The sequence below is a fragment of the Ursus arctos genome, unplaced genomic scaffold (assembly GCF_023065955.2).
Source record: "Ursus arctos isolate Adak ecotype North America unplaced genomic scaffold, UrsArc2.0 scaffold_10, whole genome shotgun sequence".
NCBI lineage: Eukaryota > Metazoa > Chordata > Mammalia > Carnivora > Ursidae > Ursus > Ursus arctos.
Window position 1 is genome coordinate 75,752,562 of NW_026622764.1, and position 17,274 is coordinate 75,769,835.

The 17,274-nt window shown below is 37.2% G+C and overlaps 1 protein-coding gene across 1 annotated transcript in view; it reads left to right on the plus strand.

Annotated features, from left to right (window-relative positions):
- Positions 1-17,274, plus strand: part of MICU2 (mitochondrial calcium uptake 2) — a 187,159-nt gene that overhangs the window by 93,263 nt on the left and 76,622 nt on the right. Inside the window, exons 5-6 of the mRNA XM_026492985.4 lie at positions 7,042-7,089; positions 8,060-8,142. Coding sequence (XP_026348770.1) covers positions 7,042-7,089; positions 8,060-8,142 — 131 coding nt within the window. The remainder of the gene's footprint in view (positions 1-7,041; positions 7,090-8,059; positions 8,143-17,274) is intronic.

Sequence of the window (17,274 nt, forward strand, 5' to 3'; positions counted from 1 at the left end):
AAAGTTTGATATTTTTTCCTTTAGGCAAAGCGCATGAGGTTATTAGTATGAAATATAAAGGAAAGGAGATGATTAGAGAGAGAAAGAGAGAGAGAGGCTTTAAGAGGAACCAGGAGGAATAAGTGACTGCAAGGATAGATAATACAGATAGCATTCCTTTCAAAGTCAGTGAGAAGGAATAATTTGCGCTGGGCATCTGCAGGAGGAGAATTTTAAACCTATGTCCCTACCACATAGGAGCATATGAAAGAACAGCCTTCATTAATAAAAGACTGTAGGGAAATCAGAACTCAAAAGTGTGACTTAACAACGAGAGGAAAACTAAGCAGCTGACAGGGAAATGAGGAACAGCAGGATTGCGTACATAAGAAGAATTAGAAATGCCGTGAAAGGGCAGAGTAAGAACTCCTCCAAATGCTGGTCTCCCTGAATATGGACTTTCCTATGCTTGCCTTCCTATGCTCTGGGGCCTCAGTCCTAACCCTTCACATTCTCCATCCCTCGGACACATCTGTACTGTGCTGTAGCTGGGGAAAGGGCACCCGTCCCTCAGGATGGGAAGTGTCACAGGCTGAACATGCTGAGCTTCACAATTACTGTGTGCCCTGGAGTTTGTAAGTTTCTTTAACACCTACTTCATCTATAAAAGAAAGGTAACAGTCTCTATTTCCACCATTATGGTGGGAATAACATACCTAAAGCTTCTCTTCCGTACCTTGAGATCCGGTGTCACTAAAAGATCTTTTTATTATTATTAGGCAAATTCATGCGCCACAAGTTTCTTGGATTCTTTGAAACTACTTTATCCCAGTTCTTCTGGTACCTCTCTTTCTGTCATTGGTTTCTCTTCCTTCTCCTGCCCATTAAGCATTGGTGCTCCCTAAGATCTGTCTTTTGCTTACTACTCTCCTCCCCTTGTTTAGCGCCCATGTATACTGCTGCTGACTCTCAGATCCCCTTCAGTGTCCCCAGCCCAGGCTGCTCTCCTGAGCTTCAGACTTCTGTATCCAAACCAGCTGCCAGATGCCTTCCTGTGGGTCTCTGTTTCCTTGAGTTCATCATACCCCAAACTGAATCACTGTCTTCTCCCTAAACCAGAGCCTTCTTTTCTTGGTTTCATTTGATAGTACTACTTTTCACCCATCTCATCAAAACCCAGGAAATGTCTTTGAACCCTTTCTCTTTGCCATTTCCATTCTTCACATGCAGTCAGATACAAAGTCTTCCTAATTTTGCCTCCTAGGTATTTATCAAATTCATCCTTTCTTCTCCCCACCTCTAGAGAATTTACAGGAAACAGATCAAGAAAAAAATCGTGGGGGGTGTCTTAACAGTTACTTCTGTTTTTCTCTGAAACTCCAAAATACATGAGTTGAATTGTACATTTCCAGCTCAAAGAAAAGACACTAATATGAACGTTTATATAGGAGAGATTTAGCAGATTCACTTTTTTCACATGTACTTCTTTGTTGATATTAATGAAGTCACTTGAAAAGAATATAAAATTTAGCTACATTGGGAACAATTTAAAATATTCCATTTTACCACATAAAACAACTGTCAAAATTTATACTATATGCTAACTAGCAAATAGTAGTATATCCTTGAAATAAAATAACTCATCCACCATGCATTATTATAAAGAAAAATGTTATAACTATTGTGCATTTTTTTGAACTGAGCAGAATTCTCAATATAATACAGTCCTTAAGGATGTACTGAATATAAATTAAAAGATACATTGTAAGATATATAAATATGTACTTATGATGGATATGTTAATTTCTTGTTGGGAAACAGTTCTCAAAATTGCATTCAGGAGCAAGTCATATTTTGGAATGGTTCCAAATTTAAAATATTTGTAGAGAAGCATAGTAAATAACAGAATTTAGTCATCTCTTCTGATGGCCCTTCCTTAAGGATTCATTAACAAATTTTTAAACACAATTATTTAAAATGCTTCACCTATATAACGTGCACTTTTAAAACATCACCATTTCACAGCATTTACTTTACAATTCAGTATAAGAAATATATACATTAAACTGTTTCTCCTATATTCTGAAGTGTCAGTTTTCCTTAAAAGCATTTTCAGAGGGCAGATGCCTAGAATGCTGTTGTAGAACTATATTGTTTATAATCTATCTTGAGAGTGTAGGTGGTGTTTTTACATTGTCTCAACTCTGTTTATTCAAGCTTTTTATTTAAGTAAGCATTTCAAAGAAAGACACTGGAATTTTCTTTTTCACAAAGTCCCCTTGTAGAGGACGTGTACCTGTCTGTAGAGAAGAGTGAGGCCTCCTCTTGGCACCAAGCCCACGTCAGTCTAGCAGTTTGGCCATTTTTTCACTTTGCCGTATTCCTTTGAAAATTAAAAAAAAAAAAAGCTATTCCGCTTTTTTGAGTCTGCCAAGGAATGCAATACTTTGATCCTCCAACTAACATTAGAGTACTTCTCTCAGGTAACGAGGTAATGACAAAACACATTTAATTTATTTTCCCTCCTTATAAACTGAATATTTTTAAGGAAAAATATCCGAAGACTTACTGTGGGCTTTTTTATTAAAAAGAAGTACACCTGCTCCAAAGTAAAAACAACCAATAAGTATGCACAAAAATATAAGTCATTTAAAAAAACGTTTAAAGTATGTACCTGAAGTTACCTGTAGCTAAAACATTGAATTACCTAGCTATAAAGTCCTTAACCTGCCTTGCTCTGAACTTGGGCCCTGAGTCTGTGTGTTACATTTGATTGGGAACCAGTAGGGCAAATCCACTGCCATCACCCTCTGCGGGCCTTTATTCCTCATGTCTAGGCTACCATAGTGGCCTTATTTCCCATTGCTTCTTTCACATAGATGTTATTTCTGACAGTCACTTTTTAATTTTCATATTTTTATATTTTAGTTTTCATATTCAGCTTCATATATTATCCCACACCTCTTGATTAAAATTTTCATCCATACATTTGAAGACCATTTTTAGAATTACTTCCTCTAAGACATCTCTGATCGTCTAAACTCTAGAAATGATTTCACATATTTCCAAAATCTGTAACTTACACTATCATTGTCCCTCAGTAGTATTTAGCATTTTTTATAAACATTTTTATTCTGGCCTCCTGATAGAAGTATACAGCACCATCTATTAAGAATTCTTGCCAAAGGGATGCCTGGGTGGCTCAGTCGGTTTAGTGTCTGCCTTTGGCTCATGTCATGATCTGGGGTCCTGGGATCAAGCGCCGTGTCGGGCTCCCTGCTCAGTGGGGAGTCTGCTTCTCCTTCTCCCTCTGCCTGCTGCTCCCCCTGCTTATGATCTCTGTCAAATAAATAAAATCTTAAAAAAAAAAAAAAAAAAGAATTCTTGCCAAAATCAAACTTGAATCTCAGCACACCTCTGGATTGAAATACCAGTTTATAGAAAATGTAGAAGTTAGAGGAACATGTGAAATGACACCAAGAAGGTGCAGTCAGAAAAATTTTCTAGACTATAAGAAACTTTACAGGTCAAATGACCAGGCATCTTTAACAATTAAGTTGAAAGAGAGGGGGATAAAGGGGCACCTGGGTGGCTCAGCTGGTTAAGCATCTGAGTCTTGATCTCAGCTCAGGTCTTGATCTCAGGCTTGTGAATTCAGGACTCACGTTGGGCTCTACACTGGACATGGAGCCTACTTAAAAAAAAAATTGTAAAAAAAAAAAAAGATTTAAGACACAAGAACAAAAGAAAAATTTTAAACTTGTGAATCAAAGTACACTACGAAGAGAGTAAAAAGGCAACCCACAGGAAAGGAGAAAATATTTGCAAATCATATATAGGGGGTTAAAATCCGGTGTATATAAAGAACTATGACTCAACAACAACAAAAAAACCAAACAAACCAATTAAAAAATGTGCAAAGACTCAAATAGACATTTCTCCAAAGAAGATACAATTGACTAATTTCCAGGTGAAAAGATGCCTGACATCACTACCATTAGGGAAGTGCAGATCAAAACCATAATGAGATATTACTTAATACCATTATTATTAAGAAAAAAAACAAGTGTTGGGATGCCAGGGTGGCTCAGTCGGTTAGGCGTCTGCTTTTGGCTTGGGTCATGATCACGGGGTCCTGGGATTAAGCCCACATTGGGCTCCTTACTCAGTGGAGAGTCTGCTTCTCCCTCTGCTTTCAGCTCCCTCTGCTTGTGCTCTCTCTCTCTCTCTCAAATAAATAAATAAATTTTTAAAAAAAAAAGAAAACAAGTGCTGGCAAGGATGTGGAGAAATCATAATCTCTATGCACTGTTGGTGGGAATGTAAAATGGTGCCACCACTTTTGAAAAAAGTATGGAGGTTCCTCAAATTAAGCATAGAATGACCATATGATCCAGCAATTCCACCCTGGGTAAATACCCAAAAGAATTAAAAACAGAGACTCAAATAGATACTTGTACACCAGTGTATGTAGCAGCATTAATCACAATAGCCAATAGCTGGGTGGAAACAACCCAGATGTCCATGAACAGATGGATAAACGAAATGTGGTATATAAATATAGTGGAATATTTTTCAGCCTTAAAAAGGAGTGGAATTCTGACACATGCTACAGTGTGGATGAACTTTTTTTTTTTAATATTTTATTTATTTATTCGACAGAGATAGAGACAGCCAGCGACAGAGGGAACACAAGCAGGGGGAGTGGGAGAGGAAGAAGCAGGCTTATAGCGGAGGAGCCTGATGTGGGGCTCGATCCCATAACACTGGGATCACGCCCTGAGCCGAAGGCAGACGCTCAACCGCTGTGCCACCCAGGCACCCCATGTGGATGAACTTTGAAGACATTATACTAAGTGAAATAAGCTAGACACAAAAGGACAAATACTGTATGATTCCATTTATATGAGGTCCCTAGAGTAGGCAAATTCGTAGCAACAGAAAACAGAATAAAGGTTACAGGGGCTGGTGGCAGAAAAGAATGGAGTTAGTGTTTCATGGGTATGGGGTTTCAATTTGTGATGATTAAAAAGTTCTGATAGTGGTTGCAAAATAATGAATACTTAATGCCACTACACTGTACATTTAAAAATGGCTAAAATGGTTAAAATTTTTGTTATGTGTATTTTGCCACAGTAAAAAAAAAAGTGAGACCCTTTGACCAAGTGCAATCCAAGGACCTTTTTGAATCCCGATCTGAGCACACTAGAAAAAATTTTTTTCTGAAACAGGGACATTTGTAAAAGTGATATGACTTTGATAATATTGAGGAATTATTGATAATTTTTTAGGTGTGGCAGATATATTTGTGGGGAGGAAACAGTCTTTTTAGAGATACAACTTGAATTTTCTAATACGAAATGATATATTGAGATTTGTTTCAAAATAATCCAGTGGGGGGGCCTGGGTGGCTCAGTCTGTCAAGTATCTGACTTCGGCTCAGGTCATGATCACAGGGTCCTGAAATAGAGTCCTGAGTTGGGCTCAGTGCTCAGCAGGAAGTCTGCTTCTCCCCCTCCCTCTGCCCCTCTGCTTGCTTGTGCACTCTCTCTCTCTCTCTCTCTTTCTCAAATAAGTAAATAAAGTCTTTAAAAAAAAAATAATCCAGTGCAAAGTGGGGTGAAGGGAGTAAAAAAAGGTATAGATAAAACAAGATCTGCCATGAATTAATTACTAAAGTTGATATATATATTACAGTTATTTATTATATTCTCTCTACTTTTGTGTATGATTGAAGTTTTCCACGATAAAGTTTTTTTAATTGTGTATTTTGTTATTATATCAAACTTATGACCCAGAGGGAAAATTTTTTTTAGCTTATCAGGAAGCCATGATTTACAGGACACTGTTTCTATATTTATTGCTATTCTTTTCATTGCACGCACATAAAACCAGACACTATCTATTTGCACAAGAAAGGACAGGCATAGAGCTAGTGGCCAGACACAGAGCTAGCTTCAAGTTCAGTTTAATCCAGGGCTCAGACATCACCAGTATCCATCTTTCAGGCCTGCCAATTAAAGATTGGCTACATTCTCAGGCCCTAAACACTGGCTCTCTGACAGTTCCAGGCACTCTGTCCATTGCTTCACATTCCTAAGTGAAGCATTCTCACATCATCAAAGCCCAGGAGGGTAAGGAAGGAAAAAAAAAAAAAAGTGAATGATTTGGTATTCTCGTCAGAAATTCCACTTAGTGGAATCTTAGTGACCCAGCTTGGGTCAAGGCCCATCCCTGAACTAGTCCCTGCAGCCAGACTAATGGAACCTGCTCATTAGCTTGGGTCAGCTTTTTGCCCATCTCTGCACCAATTCAGTGAAAGTACGATGATTAGCTTAGGTCTGTCAGCATCTATCTTCAAAGGTCAGGATGGTCGTCCTACCAAAACTGCGTGTTAGAGAATGGGGAAGGAATGGTTTCCCAAAGGAAAATCAAGTTACTGCTGCAAAGATTTAATTAATCTCATTTTAAATAATATAGTTTGACCTTTTGTATATTGAGATCTCTGTTACTCTACTGAATTCTTAAATTTACTTCACTTGAGATGTTATGAGTAGTGAAATTTGGGTAGAAATTGCATGAAGTGCCATGCAAATAAAACCTGTAGTGGATACCTATTATTTGCTAGCCAACATCCATTCCCCTTTTTTACTAGTGAATAGTAACCTGATGAAAAAACATATCTTTTTAAATTATTAGTACTGTACTTAACTCTATTATAAAAGTTTTCCACTGTAACAAAGAAAGGTAAATTAAAGTAAAATTGTGTGTTTTTTTTAATTTTTTTCTTCCCCTCACTTTTTTGAGGGGGGAGGGGCAGAGGGAGAGAGAGAGAATCCTAAGCAGGCTCCACGCCCAGCACCAGATGCAGGGATCAGTCTCACAACCCTGAGATCATGACCTGAGCAGAAATCAAGAGGCAGACGCTTAAGCAACTGAGTCACCCAGGTGCCCCAAAAGATGTGTTTTTAATTAGGTGGAGTTTCCATATAGTATCTGTATATGATTACTTCTAAGCCTTCTAAAATTTACCTTCTGATGTTTTTATTTTATCTCTTTCAGGACTAATTTCGTATACTGAGTATCTTTTCTTGCTTACAATCCTCACTAGTAAGTACCCCACAGTTTTTCTCAGTGATCGTGTGAAATTCTCTGTTCTTACCAAACAAGATTTTTGTAAGTTTGGTATTTATGTCTTTATCATTAAAACATTACTGCTACCTTAGTTTCTGTATCAACAAAATGATACTGTTGGATTAGATTAGCCCTTCTGCTTCTTTTGTACTGTGGCTCCCCATAACTCTGTCTCCTTAAAAGACTTGTTGAACAGAAGAGATTCAGACTTAGATTTCACATGTCTAAAAAAAACCCTTATCAGACATTCTTCAAAATTTCTGATCAGTACTCTTCAGACTGGTCATGAAAATCAAGGAAAGAGTGAAAAAATTTTCACAACTTGGAGCAGAGTAAGGAGACCTAACAACTAAAGGCAACATGGTTTCTTGTGTTTGACCCTAAAATAGAAAAAATAGCATTAGTGGAAAAACTTGAAATCCAAATAAAGTCTGTAGTTCAGTTTAAAATGCTATTACCAGTGTTAATTTCTTAGTTTTGACGATGATACTGTAGTTATAGAAGATATTAACATTAGAGGAAGCTGGCTGAAGAGTATATGAGAAGTCACTATACTATCTTTACAACATTTCTTAGGTCTAAAATTATTTCAAAATAAAAAAATTTTTAAAACCATACTCTGAGAAAGGTAAATAAAGAGTAATAATCAGTGTGAAAATAGCCAGATTACTATAAGAATATAGGAAGACCCCTGGTTGAGTTAAAGAAATAAGTTCTCAAATTAATTTTACTTTAAAAAGCAGAGCACTTAATAGTAGAACAGCAGAGCCATGAAAATATATCAGCCTTTGAAAATTGTTATAATAAGGAGAGATCATTTTTTCTGTTTAGGCACTTATGTAATAGTTTCTAGAAGTTTTTTCCAAATTTGAAGACCTATAGATCAGTAAGTAATTTGCATTTCACCAACATTTAAATTAACTATTCACTTTTCACTTAATTGCAGAACCTCATACTGGGTTTCATGTTGCTTTTAAAATGCTGGATGCAGATGGTAATGAGATGGTTGAGAAAAAGGAATTTTTTAAGGTAAGTAAGATTCTACTTATTTTTAGTTTATCATGAACCACTTGGATGTTTGTGTGATTTTACATTTCCATAAAAATTTAAATTATATCCACTGCTTACATATGAAATGTCAAATCATTTATACATTCAAAAGTGTTTAATTTCCCATAATACAACTGAGGAAACTGTTAAGGAACACAACATAAGATTCCTGTGGGAGAAATGAGCTTATGCATCTACATTTTTTTAGCGTTTTATTTTTATGATTCCAGCAGATAATACAATAGAAAGGGCCTCATAGATATGTTCAGAATTATTCTTATACACCCCTACCCCCAAGAAAGGAATAAGAAAAATTAAAACTTAAGCCTTCATAAAGCATAGGGGAAAAAATGAAAAAGCTACAAATAGGTATAAATGCATGCAGATTTTCCAGGAATTTGCTAAAGCTAGTATTTGAAAAGCTGAAAATATGTTTAAATGAAAATAGGTTTCCAAGACAACTCTAGGACATACAACCAGTAAATTTCACTACATTCCAGAATTCATGGTGATATTAAAAAGTACTTTAGTGCACATAAACTGTTGGGTGTGTGCCAGAGTTAAATGTTACTAATGTATTAGAGTGTTTTATGGCAAAAAAAAAAAAAAATAGAACATGTAGATAAATACATAACACAGCATTTGGTACATACTAACTTCTTAGAACTACCATTGATAATTACTGAGTACATATATAAATGACTACTTTATGACTTGTTAAAAAAAAGTCTTTGAGACGTGATGTAAATGGAACTCTGTTACGTTGCTGGTGGGAATATAAAATGATATACACATTTTGGAAAACAAAAGTGGCAGCTTCTTAATGTATACTCAGCATAGGACTTGGCAATTCCACTCCTATGTATTTAGTCAAAAAGAAGAAAACATCTGTTCACCCAAAGACCTGTATGTGAATATTCATAACAACTTTATTCATAATAGGCCCAAACTGGAAACAACCTAAGTGTTCATCAAGTGACTGGGTAAACAAATTGTATCCATACAATAGAATACTACTCAGCATTAAAAGGAACAACTTACTAGTAAGTACAACAACAGGGATGAATCTAATAAGTGAAGGAAAAAGTGTATATACAGTGTGAGTCCTTTGATACGAAACTCTAGAAAAGGAACATAGTCTATACTAACAGAAAGCAGATCATTGGTTCCCTGGGGCTGAGAGGGAGCAAGGAATTGACTGCAAATTGACAGCAGCGTCCATGAGGGAATCGCCTGATGTGCTGGAAATATTTTAGATCTTGATTAGGATGGTAGTGACATGGGTGTATTAATTCGTTACAGCTCATCAAACTGTATATTTAAACAAATGCATTTTATTGTATATGAATTATACCTCAGTAAACACCTTGGACAACGTTTCATTCCACAGCTCTGCAGATTTAATTACTGAGATACTGGTTTTATGTAGAAGAAACTGTCTCAAAGACTAGAAACAAAGGACATAGCAAAAGGTTCTAACCAGAGAATAAATTTATAGAACAGTGGGATCCAATAAAAAGGCTTATTTAACATTTTAGAAATTATCTGGAAGAGGGTATAAAGAGTGTATAAATCTAAGCATATGGGGGAACTAAGATTAATGACATAAACATCTATGTGAGCGGGCAGTAAAGTAGCAGATGAAATTCTTAGTATTTTAGCTTAAAGCGTAGTAGAACCCATCTTACCCAATGTGGCCACTATCAGTATAGTTCAATTAATTAAAAGAATCTGTTAAAGGAATAAATTTTAAAAATAAAGATACCTAAATAACAGACATTTTAATTAAGTAAATGCACATCCATTTTAGAACCAAGTCTTTTTTTTTAAGATTTTATTTATTAGAGCGCGTGCGCACACACGCACAGAGGGAGAGTGAGAAGGAGAAGCAGACTCCCTGATGAGCAGAGAGCCTGACACTGGGTTCAATCTCAGGACCCTGAGATCATGACCTGAGCCAAAGGCAGACGCTTAACCAACTGAGCCACCCAGGCACCCCAGAACCAAGGCCTTTTCTTTGAAGTGGAGCCGCTGATTGAAATTACCTGTTTTTCTTGCCTGCATATGCCCATAATTTATCATCTGCAGTTTCCAGTTTGTTTTCTTTAAAGTGAAGAAAAAATGTAAAGACAGGTATGAAGCAGTCTGAATGTAGGATCCTTCAAGATCTTTGTGATTTTTCCCGCTCTTTACAGTCTTACCCTAATTAGAGGCAACTTTTTTTAGTAGTGTCTTAATAACAAAACTCTAAAGTATTCGTCCTTCCTTTTTTATTGAAGCAACTCTTTTCAGACTCATTTTCATTGATATAAATATTTGCATTATTGCAAGTGGAACACACACACACATACAAAATCAAGCTGACCACCAGAATAGGAACAAGTGCAGGATATCCCATCATGGTTTCCTTATTGCAGTTTCTAATGGGATCTGGCAGCTGCAGGTGGTTGTGGCTTACATATTTCAGGGTGTTGGCAGAGCTAAGAGACTAAATTTTATGCTTTTATATTTGGAGTTTATATCACCATTCAGAAAGAAGATTTAAACAGTCTCTGTGCTTAATACTTCCATTTCAGGCTCTTCTGATTTTTCACCAAATTTACTTGTCTTTGAAGCTACATTCTCTCCTAAGCCAAAAAGGAAAACCAATGTCCCAGTGTCCCTGTGTAGTTAACTTCTCCTCCAACAGGGTGCCTGGGTGGCTCAGTCAGTTAAGTGTCTACCTTTGGCTCAAGTCATGACAGGGTCCTGGGATCAAGCCCTGCATTGGGCTCCCTGCTCAGCAGGGAGCCTGTTTCTCCCTCTCCCTCTGCCACTCCCCTTGCTTGTGCGCTTGCATGCACACGCGCTCTCTCTTTCTGTCTCTCTCAAATAAATTAATAAAATCTTTAAAAAACAAACAAACTTCTCCAGCTTTCCGGTGTTTCCAGAAAGCCCTATTACTTCACAGTAATATTTAATAAAATTATGTAATTACAGAAACAAGTGCAATGAGCATAATTGGTTTGGAAACACAAAAGATTTAAACTAAATAAACACTGAGCTCAGCTGCTGAGAGCAGGAGTGTGCAAGCATTCTTAAGATTTGCCGAGAGCTTTCTATGAACATCTATCATGGAGTTCTACAGGGGGAGCAGGGAGCATTGATTAATCTGCTGAATTGGTTATGTGGAAGCCAATTAAGATTTTTTTTACATTTTATTTAAGGAAAAAGAACCCAGTATACAATTATAGGAAATTGAATTCTGGAAGATCTAGAAGGGAATGAGTTCAGCATAACCGTAGACTAGTCTCAATACTTTAGATCAGTATGTTGGTGTGAAATTCCAGAAAGTATCCTAAAACATGTAGAAAATATACCCTCACACCAAAACAGATACCTTTGGATTTTTGTGTGGTTATGGGCACTTCATGAAATACACAGAACTGAAATAATGGGAGGTGAGAAGCTTCTTTCTGAGGACCCATTTTAAGAATAGGACTGATGGTGGGGCACCTGGGTAGTGCAGTCCTTTAAGAATCCAACTCTTGGTTTCAGCTCAGGTCACAGTCTCAGGGTCGTGGGATCGAGCCCTGCATAGGGCTCTGCTCTCAGTGCGGAGTCTGCTTGAGATACTCTCTCTCCCTCTCCCTTTGCCCCTCACCTATGCTCACTTGTGTGCACGCTCTCTCTCTCTCTCTTTCAAATAAATCTAAAAAAAAATGGGACTCATGGAAAGGAAAATACTGCATAGTCTTACTTCTGTGTGGACTCTTAACAAAAAACCAAGCTCCTAGGAAAAGAGATCAGATTTGTGCTTATCAGAGGCAGGATTGGGAGGAGTGGGAATAGGAGAAGGTGGTCAAAATGTACAAACTTCCAGGTAGAAGATAAATAAGTACTAGGAGTGTAATATGCAACAGGACAACCATAGTTAACACTCCTGTGTGGTACATAGGAAATTGGTTAAAAGAGTAATTCCTGGGAGTTCTCATAACAAGGAGAAAACTTTTTTTTTTTTTTTTTTTGCTTTTGCTTTTTATTGCATGTGGCTACTGAGCCCCTGAGATATGGTTTGTGGCTAAGAAACTTATGTTTTTAAATTTTAATTAATGTAAAATTTAAATTTAAAACCTGACATTTACTTCAGATATTGGGAGATTTGCACATATGTTTGAAGCAAGCTGGGTATATGGATCTACTTTTTCAATTGTAAATTTTATGAAATCTAAACACAGATAAAGTATTTCCAGTGAAATGTAACATCTAAATTGAGATGATCCTGTAAGTGTAAAATGCACACTGGATTTTGAAGAAGAGAGAAAAGAATGTAAAATAGCTCATTTTTATATTGAATACATGATGAAATAATGTTGGGATATTAATTCATGTACATCTGTTTCTTTTTACTTTTTTATTTTTGTGGCTACTAGAAAACTTAAAATTACTTATGTAGCTCCATTATATTTCTGTGGGACAGCACTGCTTTAGAATATATAAGACTATAAATGCTGAGAAATCTTCAGAAATATTTTATTATATGTCCCTCATGACAATTGTTTCAAGCGCCGAAAAAGATCTTTCTTCTGGGTTTGCAACTTAAGTAACAAAGCTGGAGGGTTCCAGAGGATTGAAGTTGCCTGAAGTATACTTCTAGATATATGAAATTTCATTTACTGTTCAAAAAAACAGGGAGTAATCTTACAGGATTCACTTTCTCAAAGTGGTAGAAGTTAAAAGTAACAGAAAGCTATAGAGAGAACTATACTATGTGACTGCTTGAAGAGTATTTGGAAGGTTTCATGAATTCAAACATGTTCTGTGTAAGAGACATGGGTTTGAAAAAATAGAAGTTGTTTTATTACAGCATCATTGTGAATAAACATTAGCAAATCTGCTTGTTACCAAAGGAATAGTATGGATAAAGTCTACCATTGTAGAGCAACTAGTTTATAAAAGCAGCCTGGAATTCCATCAAGAAGTTGAAGGTACTTGTGAATAGACAAAATGGGAAAGAAACAAGGATTTCCAGATATCGTGGCTGTTACTCAGGACCTCAAGTAAAAAAAGTACTCAAAAAGTAAGCAAGAAAGGAAATACTAGATAGTCATCATAAATTTATTTTTGTTTGTTTTTTTTATTATATTATGTTAGTCACCATACAGTACAACCCTGGTTTCTGAAGTAAAGTTCGATGATTCATTACTTGCATATAACACCCAGGGCACCATGCAATACGTGCCCTCCTTACTACCCATCACCAGCCTATCCCATTCCCCCACTCCCCTCACCTCTGAAGCCCTCAGCTTGTTTCTCAGAGTCCATAGTCTCTCATGCTTCATTCCCCCTTCTGATTACCCCCCCTTTCTTTATCCCTTTTTCCCCTACCGATCTTCCTACTTCTTATGTTCCATAGATGAGAGAAATCATATAATTGTCTTTCTCTGCTTGACTTATTTCACTTAGCATTATCTCCTCCAGTGCCGTCCATGTTGCAGCAAATGTTGAGAACTCGTTCCTTCTGATAGCTGAGTAATATTCCATTGTATATATGGACCACATCTTCTTAATCCAGTCATCTGTTGAAGGGCATCTCGGCTCCTTCCACGACTTAGCTATCGTGGACAATGCTGCTATGAACATTGGGGTGCATATGGCCCTTCCCTTCACTAAGTCTGTACCTTTGGGGTAGATACCCAGTAGTGCAATGGCTGGATCATAGGGTAGCTCAATTTTTAACTTTTTAAGGGACCGCCACACTGTTTTCCACAGTGGCTGTACGAACTTGCATTCCCACCCACAATGTAGGAGGGATCCCGTTTCTCCACATCCTCTCCAACAATTGTTGTTTCTTGCCTTGTCAATTTTTGTCATTCTAACTGGCGTAAGGTGGTATCTTAGTGTGGTTTTGACTTGAATTTCCCTGATGGCTAATGATTTTGAACCTTTTTTCATGTGTCTATTAGCCATTTGTATGTCTTCATTGGAAAAGTGTCTGTTCATATCTTCTGCACATTTTATGATTTGTTTATTTGTTTCTTGTGTTTTGAGTTTCAGAAGTTCTTTGTAGATCTTGGATACCAGTCTTTTATCTGTAGCATCATTTGCAAATATATTCTCCCATTCCGTGGGCTGCCTCTTAGTTTTTTTGACTGTTTCCTTGGCTGTGCAGAAGCTTTTTATCTTGACGAAGACACAGAAGTTCATTTTATCTTTTGTTTTCTCTTGCCTTTGGAGATGTGTCATGAAAAAGGTTGCTGCATCCAATGTCGTAGAGGTTGCTGCCTATGATCTCCTCTAGGATGTTGATGGATTCCTGTCTCACATCGAGGTCTTTCATCCATTTGGAGTTTATCTTTGTGTATGGTGTGAGAGAGTGGTCAAGTTTCCTTCTTTTGCATGTAGCTGTCCAATGTTCCCAGCACCATTTATTGAAGAGACTGTCTTTTTTCCACTGGATGTTTTTTCCTGCTTTATCAAAGATTAGTTGCCCAAAGAGCTGAGGATCCATTTCTGGGTTCTCTATTCTGTTCCATTGGTCCATGTGTCTGTTTTTGTGCCAGTACCATGCTGCCTTTGTGATCACAGCTTTATAGTACAACTTGAAATCTGGCATTGTGATGCCCCCAGCTTTGTTTTTCCTTTTCAAACTTCCTTGGCAATTCGTGGCCTTTCTGGTTCCACACAAATGTAAGGGCTGTTTGTTCCAGTTATTTGAAAAATGTCATTGGTATTTTGATCGGGATAGCATTGAAAGTGTAGATTGCTCTGGGTAGCATGGACATTTTAACTGTATTAATTCTTCCGATCCATGAGCATGGAATATTTTTCCATCTTTTTGTGTCTTCCTCAATGTCTCTCAAGAGTCATTTGTAGTCTAGAATTTAGATCCTTTACGTCTCTGAGTAAGTTAATTCCAAGATAACGTATGGTTTTTGGTGCTATTGTAAATGGGATCGATTTCCTAATTTCTCTTTCTGCACTCTCATTGTTCATGTATACAAATGCAGCTGATATCTGAGCATTGATTTTGTATCCCGCCACATTACTGAATTGCTGTATAACTTCTAGTAGTTTGGGAGTGGATTCTTTTGGGTTTTCCATATAAATTATCATGTCATCTGCGAAGAGAGACATTTTGACTTCTTCTTTGCCAATTTGGATACCTTTTATCCCTTTTTGTTGTCTGATTGCTGTTGCAAGGACTTCTAGTACTATGTTGAATAATAGTGGCGAGAGTGGGCATCCTTGTCATGTTCCTGATCTTAAGGGAAAGGTTTCCAGCTTTTACCCATTGAGAATGATATTTGCTGTAGGCTTTTCATAGGTGGTTTTTATGAGATTGAAGAATGTACCCTCTAGCCCTACACTCTGAAGGGTTTTAATCAGGAAAGGATGCTGTATTTTGTCAAATACTTTTTCTGCATCTGTTGAGAGAATCATATGATTTTTGGCTTTTTTCTTGTTGATATCATCTATCACACTGATAGATTTGCGAATGTTGAACCACCCTTGCATCCCAGGGATGAATCCCACTTGGTCGTGATGGATAATCCTTTTAATGTACTGTTGGATCCTATTACCAAGGATCTTGTTGACCATTTTGGCGTCCATATTCATCAGGAAAATTGGTCTGTAATTCTCCTTTTTGATGGGGTCTTTGCCTGGTTTGGGGATCAAGGTAATATTGGCCTCACAGAATGAGTTTGGTAGCTTTCCTTCTGTTTCTATTTTTTGAAATAGCTTTAGGAGAATAGGTATTATTTCTTCTTTGAATGGTTGGTAGAATTCCCCGGGGAATCCATCAGGCCCTGGCGTTTTGTTTTTTGGAAGGTTTTTAATCACTGTTTCAATCTCTTCATAATTAATTGGCCTATTTAAAAAATCAATTTCTTCCTGTTTCAGTCTTGGTAGTTTATAGGTTTCCAGGAAGGCCTCCATCTCTTCCAGATTGCTTAATTTATTGGCATATAGCTGTTGATAAAAGTTTCTAATAATCCTTCCTATTTCATTGGTGTTGGTTGTGACCTCTCCCTTTTCGTTCATAATTTTATTAATTTGGGTCCTTTCTCTATTCTTTTGGATAAGTCTTGCCAGTGGTCTGTCAATTTTATTGATTCTCTCAAAGAACCAGCTTCTAGTTCTGTTGATCTGCTCTACTGTGCTCCTGGTTTCTAATTCATCGATCTCTGGTCTAATCTTGATCAACTGCTTCCTCGTGCATGGATTAGGCCTGTTCCTCTGTGGCTGTTCCAGCTTCTTGAGGTGAGAATATAAAGACTGCATTTTAGATTTTTCTATTGTTTTCAGTGAGGCTTGGATGGCTATGTATTTTCCCTTTAGCACTGCCTTTGCAGTGTCGCATAGGTTTTGGACTGTTGTGTTTTCATTCTCGTTGGTCTCCATAAATTGTTTAAATTGATTTTTGATTTCCTGGTTTATCAAATCATTCTTGAGCAGGATGGTTCTTAGTTTCCAAGTGATTGAGTTTCTTCCAAATTTTTCCTTGTGGTTGAGTTCCAATTTCAGAGCGTTGTGGTCTGAGAATATGCAGGGAATAATTTCAGTCTTTTGGTATCAGTTGAGACCTGTTTTGTGACCCAGAACATGGTCTATTCTTGAGAATGTTCCATGTGCATTAGAATAGAATGAGTATTCTTTGGTTCTGGGGTGTAGTGTTCTATATATCTATGAGGCCCAGCTCGTTGAGTATGGCATTCAAAGCTCTTGTTTCTTTGTTGATTTTCTACTTAGGTGCTCTATTTCTGATAGTGGAGTGTTGAGGTCCCCTACTATTCACGTATTTTTATCTATATGTCTTTTTATTGTGGTTAAGAGTTGGCTTGTGTGGTATTTACCCCAAAGATACAGACGTAGTGAAGAGAAGGGCCATATGCACCCCAATGTTCATAGCAGCAATGTCCACAATAGCTAAATCGTGGAAGGAGCCGAGATGCCCTTCAACAGATGACTGGATTAAGAAGTTGTGGTCCATATATACAATGGAATATTACTCAGCTATCAGAAAGAACGAGTTCTCAACATTTGCTACAACATGGACAGCACTGGAGGAGATAATGCTAAGTGAAATAAGTCAAGCAGAGAAAGACAACTATCATATGATTTCTCTCA